The 9788-nt window shown below is 39.4% G+C and overlaps 1 protein-coding gene across 1 annotated transcript in view; it reads left to right on the top strand.

Annotated features, from left to right (window-relative positions):
- The first annotated feature begins 6 nt into the window (after positions 1–6).
- Positions 7–9788, top strand: part of UBP1 (upstream binding protein 1) — a 28572-nt gene continuing 18790 nt past the window's right edge. Inside the window, exons 1-3 of the mRNA XM_081834813.1 lie at positions 7–65; positions 6625–6776; positions 8303–8379. Coding sequence (XP_081690939.1) covers positions 61–65; positions 6625–6776; positions 8303–8379 — 234 coding nt within the window. The 5' untranslated portion in view covers positions 7–60. The remainder of the gene's footprint in view (positions 66–6624; positions 6777–8302; positions 8380–9788) is intronic.

The following is a 9788-nucleotide window of genomic DNA, read 5'->3' as shown; positions in this document are numbered from 1 at the left end:
CACGACTTCGACGCCAGCCTCTCCGGCATCGGGCAAGAGCTGGGGGCCGGCGCTTATAGCATGAGGTGGGTCGGCCCCTCGGCAAGCGGGGTGGACGAAGCGTGGAGGGGGGGAGCCGAGCTGGGCCGCGCCAGGGCGGGCAAGTGGGCGGCCTTCCCTTCGGCGGAGCGGCGCCGCCTCTATGTCTCTTAGTTTTATTTATGCTTTCAGGTTTATACATTTCACTAATTTTACAATCTTTTTAACATTTCAAAACTCGACTTCCTTTCCCCTCTTTCTGCGGTTCCTTAAATTTATTTTTGGCATCTTCCGCATCTTCCAAATTATTTATTCACCTACTTTAAATATATACTATTATGAAACTGCAGGTTATTACAGTAATCCTGTCAGTGTTCTTATATGTTTACAGTTTATCTGCAAAATATTCAGTAAACCATTTCCATTCTTTTATAAAAAAAGTTTATCTTGATTTCTTATCCTTCCAGTAAGTTTCGCCATTATTGCATATTCCATAAGTTCTTGTATCCATTCATCCTTTGCTGGGACTTCTGCTGCTTTCCATTTTGGGGCGAGTAACATTCTTGCCGCTGTAGTAGCGTACATGAATAAGATTCTATACAGTTTAGGTAGTTCTTTCCCTATAAGTCCCAAAAGAAAGGCTTCTGGGGTTTTTTTTACAAACGTTATTTTAAACATCCTTTTCCATTCATTATACTGTATATCAGGGTTTCCCAAACTTGGCTCTCTAGCTGCTTTTGGACTACAGTTCCCATAATCCCTGGCCATTGGTCCTGCTAGCTAGGGATGATGGGAGTTGTAGTCCAAAATCAGCGAGAGTCCCAAGTTTGGGAAACCCTGCTGTATATCATTGCCCACTAAGCATTAACCTTACTACAAGGGAGCTGGCCTCTGGGGCTTGGGAGTCCCGCTCTCACGGAAAGAGCTGCGCCTAACGTAGCCTCTACGGTAACTTCAGGTGTATGTGCCTTCTTCCTCCAGGCGGCTTTGACTCTGATACCTTGCCTGTTCCATCAGGAGGGAGGAAGCAAGAGATCACAGCCTTTGCCAATATAATAATAATAAAGGCAGATGGCCTTCTCGGTAGTGGCACCCACCCTGTGGAGCACCCTCCCATCAGATGTCAAGGAAATAAATAACTATCTGACTTTTAGAAGACATCTGAAGGCAACCTTGTATCGGGAAAGTTTTAATGTCTAATGTTTTACAATATTTATGTGCTGTAAGCTGCCCAGAGTGGCTGGGGAAACCATTACATTAAATTGTGTCTTGGTTTTCAAACATTTCAGAAGCCAAACGGACTTCCGGAATGGATTAAGTTTGGTGCTTTTGTTTTTGCTATTTTTTGTTTTTGCGGCTTTTCGGTTATTTTGTTTTTGTGGAACCCAGTTCAGCTACTGATTGATTAGTTGTGTGACTGCAGAAATGGATAAAAGCCCCCCCCCCCATCCAAACAATGACTGTTATCAGTGCAGGTAAGAAAAAAAATAATTTTAATTTTTATCATCTACAATAATGTCTTATTTATTTTATAGTATAGTACATTATTGCTTTCATTTTGAGGGTTAATGAGCTCATTAGATAGCAAAATTCATGTTAAATTGCTGCTTTAGGAGTAGTTTTTAAAAGTCTGGAACGGATCAATCCATTTTGTAATACTTTCTATGGGAAATCACGCCTTGGTTTTGGAACGCTTTGGTTTTGGAACAGACTTCCAGAATGTATTAAGTTTGAGAACCAAGGTACCACTGTAATAAGAATTTATACCCCACCCATCTGGCCACACTGGGCAGCTTACAGCACATAAAAATAAGATAACAATAGTTCAGGTAGACTGGGTGCTGTTGGTAAAAGAAATCCCCATTCTACATTTTTTCCCCCAGAGGCTGCTGTTCACATTTGCATTTTGCTTTAAAGCCCTGATGATGCTCTGCAGCAGGTACAAATTTCAAAAGTGTACAAATTTTGGGTGCTTAGTTTTTCCTCTTTTTTTTTAAACGGACAGTGTGTTGTATCTAAAATGTCCTGTATCTTTAGTATAGGTGAGATATGCCTTTTATTCTTCATGTGTGGCATTATTCCAAATTGTGTTGTTCGCTTTTAAATTACATGTTAGGCTGTGCTCTAATTGTCTGCTTGTTTTTTACTGTGAATTGAAGAAAGGGCTCTGAACTAAGTCCTGCAAAAACTTAAACAATAAATTCCAATAAAGCCAATGTGGTGTATCGGTTGGTTTTAGATTAAGTCAAGGGAGACCAGGGTTCAAATCCCCATTTGTTCATGGAGCTCGCCAAGTGACCTTGGGCCAGTCACTGTGTCTCAGTCTAACTTTTCTGGGTTGTGAAACTAAAAACAGGATGAGAGAACCATATATACCACCTTTGAGCTCCTTAGAGAAAAGGTGAAATATGAAGAAGAAGAAGAAGAAGAAACAACTCCCACCGCAATAATAGTCAAATAAGCCAGCATTACTAACCGACATTTTAAATTCCAGTTTGGAACTAATAACACTGGAATATTTTGCTACTTATGGGATGGGTGAGTGGGTTCATTCCGCACCAGGGCAGAGGGGAGAAGAGAATCAGACGTTGAACCTTGTTTCCCTTAGCTGGGTGTACTGTGTGCGGTTGACAACTGAATTGTTTTACTGGTGGTGGTTGATGTGATGTAAAGTTCACTTTTCAAGCAATATGCTTACTAAAGCCGTTAACAACAGCAATTCTATATAAACATCCATATCAAGCAATCCACAGCATCTAGGTATAAAATGCAAAAGGCAGAGGAGGAAAAAACATCTGTTTTTAACAGGTAGTTTAATCTACTAAGGGTTTTTGCAGATCTTAGCTGGACAGAAAGGGACTTGCATAGTTGTGGCGGGGTTGGGGGGACTATTGAGAATGCCTTCTCAAGTTTCTGCATACCAGATTCCAAGCAAATGCAGCACTCTCAAGAGAATCCCCACCAGTTCTCCGTGTCTGGGGCAGGTGTATATGGGAGAAATCCTTCCATTAGATACCTAGATTCTGAGTCAGGCTTTGCTTTGCTTGTCAACACAAGTAAATGAACTTAACATGATAGTTTCTAGGCAGTCAGTGCAACTCCTTCAAAACTGGTGTAATGCATTCCTAAGTAGGTTATTTCATTTAACTGCCTAGCCATTAGCTCTAGCTTCTCAACCTACCTTAAGGGTAGCTCTACCTAGAAGTGTGGTACAATAATCCATTCTTGAGAATACCATGGTGTGGATCACTGTGGCCTGGCTATCCTGGTCCAGGAATGGCCATGGCTGGCATACCAGCTGAAGCTGGTAAAAAGTACTTTTTGCCACTTGCACCTCCACCAATAGTGATGGCTCTAGGTGCGTCCCAAGCTATGTACCTCCTTCAGAGGCAGTGTGATCTCATCCAGAACAAGGAAGCCTATTCAGTTCCTGGACATGGGAATTACCTATACACAGCAGCTTATGAGGATCCAGCCCACAATGGTATCCAAACATGATTTGTTATACTTGTTCAGATTAGTCTTCACATTTTTAATCTATTTGCCACTGCAGTTCCCACCACCACCATCCATGATCTCTGGAGTGCACAAATTTGGAGCGGCTTTGGGAGCCAGCCCAAAGTTGTGGTTGCCACCAATCTCTGCCAGTTCAGGAAGGACTGTGATATTATTGGTTTTGAAGCTGACTTTCAGAGACACTGGACAGCAGCAAGTTCTGATATTTCTGAAGCCCAGTACAGTCAGGGATTTGTCTTGCCTTCACTTCGGGCCATCCAAACAAAACAATCACTGTTGAGGGGCAGTCGAGGACTCATGACATGCCGGTACATATATAAAAAGGTAAAGGTACCCCTGACCATTAGGTCCAGTCGTGGATGACACTGGGGTTGCGACGCTCATCTCGCTCTATAGGCTGAGGGAGCTGGTGTACATGTGACCAGCTGGTGTCATGTGACCAGCATGATTAAGCCACTTCTGGCGAACCAGAGCAACGCAAGGAAGTGCCGTTTACCTTCCTGCTGGAGCGGTACCTATTTATCAGGAACTGTTGGCATAAATGTCACTGGAATTTCATCCAAGTGTAATAATCTCTTTCCTCATCTGTAGTTATCAGTGTTTCCAGTATGCCAAGGCCTGATCTGTATAACTTGACCTTTATAACTATGTAACTTGATTAAACTAGTACGTAAGCCACACACTTCTAGGAATTTGGCCTTTTCTGATGAAGTAATCAAATAGTAGATTAAGTTATTTATTCTTTATGTGAAGAATGGCTGTTGCACTTCCCTCCCTCCCTTCCAGTCCATTTTTTTTCTTTTGTGTTATGTCATTTTATATTGCAAGCCTGAGGGCAGATACCTTTTTTCTCTGGAGCCATTTTGGCTAACAGGCGGGATAAAAATTGAATAAATTCTAAGAGAATCTGTGTAGACTATAGCTATGGTTTGCTTTTTTATTTTGACAAGAATACATGGCTATATGCCCTGCTTCCACATTTCTTCCATTCTTTTTCTTTTGAGGTACTTAATTATGTCACAATCTCTTTTGTTAGTTTGAGGTTATCAACAGGTATCTAAAGTAAGAACCTTGTTGTGTGATTTTTTTTCTCTTTCTCTGGCAATGATGCAAGTGGAATGGTTCCCCCCCCCCCTTAAACAGGGTTGGATTTTTTTTAGAGCAAGCTGATTGAACCTTTGTGGTGAGTTTTGGGGGTCATCAGATATTGTAAGGTACAGTTGAAATGTCTGTCTAGGAGGAGGTAGTTCATATATTGCGGAGAAATACTAGTGACTAAATTGGTCCTTCAGAATAACCTTCCAGAACATTCAGATAACCACAGATGGTACGTGGCAAGAAGGTGACTTCTTAGGTAACTCAGCTCTGTTTTCAGTTAAGATTTCTTCAAGAGTAGCCAGTACCTTGGGTTTCACTTGAATCTGTGGCTCACTAGCTGATATATCAGTTAACACTTGTTGGCTTGCACTCTTTATAGGCTGAAGTTTTCTCTGTACTAGATAAATGGTGTTTGCTTTTTGTTCACATGATTCAAGGCAGACTTTTATAAACTGGATTGGTGCATAGTGTAGTTCCCAACTACCTGTTATGAGCTAAAACTGCTGTTCCAGTAAGATTTCAATATTGAATTAATAAAAAATTAAAAAATGAGAGTTGCTCTTTCTCTTGTTTCTAATGCTATCTGAAGTTGAAAAAGGTGATTGTAGTGCAGCTTCTGGCATTGACATATCATTTGTAAATCCTGCTTGGAAGTGTTGTTTATATGCTTGTTTATCCAGAATTCAGTTGAAATACTTATGCTTGTTTTGAAAACGATGCCATGTGTTAATGTGAAGTAACTGAGTACATGATGAACGGTAGTTAGCAGACTGGCCCACATAGTAAAAATTTGTAGGGCTGATGAGTAAATCCCTGGAGATTTTGAGGCAGATGGTATCTCACCATGTCTGGAACTTGTAAGCTATTAGCGTAATGGAATCTTTAGTTTTAAATAAACAATGTCATCATTTTTTTCCTTCTGTTTCTTTAGTATCAACTTGATGTAACTACAACAGTGTTTATGAAGAATGGGCAAGATTCACTACATAAATTAAAACAAAGTCCCAAATGTGTAACTTTTTTGTTTGTTGAGAAGCTAGCATGAAATAGCACCTGAAATATCTGTTATGCTAAATGTTAAGGTGTTAACTTCTGCTATAAGTGGTTACATAATCATGGTGTCTACTTGTAATTTACAACTGTTTACATATTTTTCTTCATTCTAGAGTTAGGTTGCCATTGTGGGATGCTGTATAACAAACATAGCATGGCTCACTCTTGGTATCAAGGAAAAGGCTGCATTTTATGGATCTCTCTCCCAAGAAATTCAGCATGCTGCCTCTTCCATTTAGATGGCCTTTGGAGATCCTTTTATTCCATCCTTATATTCCACTTTATATGGTTTTAAAACTTATTCTTGCTGGCTCTTTGGTTTTTGCTGATGTGTTTTATAATCTATTGGATACTCAAGATCAGTGTTTCCCAACCTTGGGTCTCCAGCTGTTTTTGGACTACAACTCCCACCATCCCCAGCTAGCAAGACCAGTGGTCAGGGATTATGGGAACTGTAGTCCAAAATCAGCTGCAGACCCAAGTTTGGGAAACACTGCTCTAGATCAGTGTTTCCCAACCTTGGGTCTCCAGCTGTTTGTGGACTACAACTCCCATCATCCCTAGCTAGCAGGACCAGTGGTCAGGACTGATGGGAACTGTAGTCTGAAAACGGCTGGAGAATCAAGTTTGGGAAACACTGCTCTAGATACTGTGTTTTAATTGTTTTGTTATTTCATAATTATTTTGGTTACATGAGCTCCCTTACAGGAAGCAATTTTAAATGTGGGGTAAAAATACTTACTTTCAAATAAATAATATTGCTAGGGTTTCAGCATGCATTCAGAAGGAGAATTGTATTCAAGGATACTGTTTTCCTGGAAACAGGACTGCCGCTTCCAGCTGGTATACCACTGGCCTCCCCAGTGAGTAATGTCCTTGTTGCTAACAAAGAGAAGTAAGGCTTCTGAGATCTAACACTGTCACCTGTTCTCATTTCAGTGATGTTCTGGCACTGCCCATTTTCAAGCAAGAAGACTCCAGCCTTCCACCTGACAGTGACACAAAACACCCACCATTTCAGTATGTTATGTGTGCTGCAACGTCTCCAGCTGTCAAACTGCATGATGAAACCCTTACTTACTTAAACCAAGGTTAGCATTGTTCCTCTGAGCAGACTTCTGCTGCTCTTGTATATGGCTACATTTTAATAAATTTTAAATGTCTGAAATAATAATCGTTGCTCATTGTAAATACCTGTGCTTGTTTTGGTATCCTGGTATGTATAGCGAGACAACAAGGAAAGGCATTAGATTTTATAGTTATGAAACTGGAATACAAACATTTCCATTAACAGGAAATGTGTGGTTTTTTTCTAGATGCTGGCTAATCCCAACATCAGATTGAATGGTGTCATATGATAGTGTTCTTTGTTTCTCTTTTGGAAAAAGCCAGACTTGAAGTTCTATTGAGAAATAACAGTTGCAGTCAAGGTTAATCGTATTGCTAAATAAAATGAAGTTTAGACTACGTAGATAGCTTGTGGGGTATGAAATAAGTTTTTGAGAGCTCTTAGACCTCTAACATTATTTATGCACTGTTTTCAATTCAAAACCTTCTGGCACTTAATATATTCTCCTAAACATTCCTTCAAATGCTTGGTGTAATTTAGTCATCTTGGCAATGTAGTGTTTAAGAAAGCGCATTAAGTTAAGGGAAAGGTGTTCCTATCAGATTACCTATGATCCCCAATACAAATGCATTTCCTCAACTTTGTTCATGGGGCAGGGATTGTGGTACATTGCTCTTTAAGCTGCATTTATAGCTGCTTTTAAATTTCTGTATTGGGATAAGATTTATTCCATATGTTCATTTTTTAATATTGGGGAAAACCCTGTTCTTTTGATACTTTGATGCAGTATTTTAATAAATTAGAATCAGTGCAGTATTTTAATAAATTAGAATGCAGTATTTTAATAAATTAGAATCAGTGTTCATTGTCCTAAATTTAATACTAGATTGAGGAAAGCGTCAGATTGTCACGTAACTATTCATAGACGACTATTTGTGTTATATGAATGGGAAACACAAAAAGGAGAATAATTTTGACATTTATTTACTTGTACTAGGATGATTTCAGCCTGGTGACTACAAGGCTTGATTTCTGTTATTGCTTCTCCATCTCTTGTAGTGTGTTTTAAATCACTGGTTGTTTACAGTTAGGTCCATCCTGATTTGTGCATTGGCAGTCTATAAGAGTGTAGGCTGTATTTAAGATGGCACTGTGGTTTTCAAGGCTCTGTTTGATACAGGCACAGACATTCCAGATACGTTGTAAGAACATCATTTAGAGATACAATGTGCCATCTTAAATCAGTAGATAAAAGGTGCCATTTGTTGTCAGCAGAATCTTTAGCTTATAGTAGCTGTCTTCCAATTTACTTTCCCTTCTTCCTCACTTTTGCAAAAGGGCCTAAATAATTTTCTTTCCCTCATGCTAGAGGAGCTTTACCATTGTGTATTTTCCCTTTCAGATTCCACTTCCCTCTTTTTAACAGAACAGTTTAAAATTGTTTTAATATAATGTATTGTACTTCAATGTCTTTGAAAGTATTGCAGTAAAGTGGCATTTGGCCAAGGGCACTACATAAGTAAAATTATTATTTTTTCCCTTTGAAAGGTCAGTCCTACGAAATCCGGCTGTTAGATAATAGAAAAATGGGAGATATGCCAGAGATCAATGGGAAAATGGTGAAGGTATGTTGTTGGCTCAGTCCTGATTCCCGTCTCTTGTGATTCTTTGTAGCTATTGGAGCTACTTCCAATGACAACATTTCCCTGTTTTGGCTCTTAAAACTGCAACAAGGAGAGAATGCATCACCCACTTTTTAATGGCAGAAGTTTCAATATAGGTCTTGGACATCCCCAAAACTTGTACATGGCTGGACTACTGGGATATTCCAAAGAATTCATGTCAGTGGTGTAGGATGTCATTTCATTTCCAGCATTTCTTCCTGGTAACTTTTTAGACCATCCAGGGCTGAGGTCTGAACTGCGTACTTCAGCTCTAAATCCTCCTACTCCAATTCAAGTATATATAGTTCACTCTAATATATAAAGGCAGGAACTGTTGAACGTGAGGAATCTTTAAGAATATGTAACCATTATTTAATTACCTTTTAGTTTCACTTTTCAGTTGTGGGAAGGAAAAAATTACATTGTGTGAAGTCTCACTATTCAGAATATTCTGCAAAATTTAATACATGTGGGTTTGGATTTTTTTAAAAAAGGTTATTATACCTGCCTAAAAGGTGGCTCAGTACAAGTGATGCTATCATAGCTTTCTGTATTTGAGATCAGGTATGAGCTTTTGGAGCTTTTACAACACTTTAAAATTTGGATTGGCTCAGAAAATTTGATGTGTTTCCCCTTTCTGCTTATTCTGAGCCAGTCTTGACATGGGGTGAGGACACCCATCACTATTCAGTACCCAAATAGCCTTCACTCTATACTTGTGAACTATACTCACTGAAAATCCCTGTTAGACAGATGAAAACTACTATAGAGACTGAATTATGAATTTTTAAACACCTAGGGCTTATTTTAGTCACAGCAGCTGTGGATGTTTATCACCTTAAGAAAAACATACCCTAAGCTGCCTGGCAAGTGGGTGAGGAAACTCCTGGCTCTCATGATTCCCAGTCCTCCAATGTGCTGGCGTTACCGGAGACTTCTAAATCAGTGTTAGGGCTGCAGTTGACAAAATAATTTAGAGTGGATGTCATAGGGTACATGAGCCCATTTTAGTTGAGTTATACAAGTATATTTCCAGCCTGGTTGTTTACCTCCCTTCTTGTTTTCTGAAAGGAAGAATAATATTGTGAAGCAGAGAATGAGGTGTATGGTTTTCCCCCCCTTAAACTGGGTGCATATATTCTCACTCTGGAAGAAATGTCCTTGATGATTATTATATTTTAAAGCTCAAGTACTCAGGAACTTGCTGATGGATTTATTGAGCCTGTAACTGATAAGTGACATTTTCCTTACTTTGAATACTAGGGCTACTTAACTGGTGTGATATTTACAAAATTCAAAACGGAGTAGTCCAGTCATATTTGGAGGATACCACATCGGCTAATCTGGATTAAATTTTCATTGTATCTAGT

This window comes from Podarcis erhardii (assembly GCF_964252035.2).
Source record: "Podarcis erhardii genome assembly, chromosome: 12".
Taxonomy (NCBI): Eukaryota; Metazoa; Chordata; class Lepidosauria; order Squamata; family Lacertidae; genus Podarcis; species Podarcis erhardii.
The sequence above is the reverse complement of the archived record's forward strand: the minus strand, read 5'-3'. Positions and strand labels throughout refer to the sequence as shown.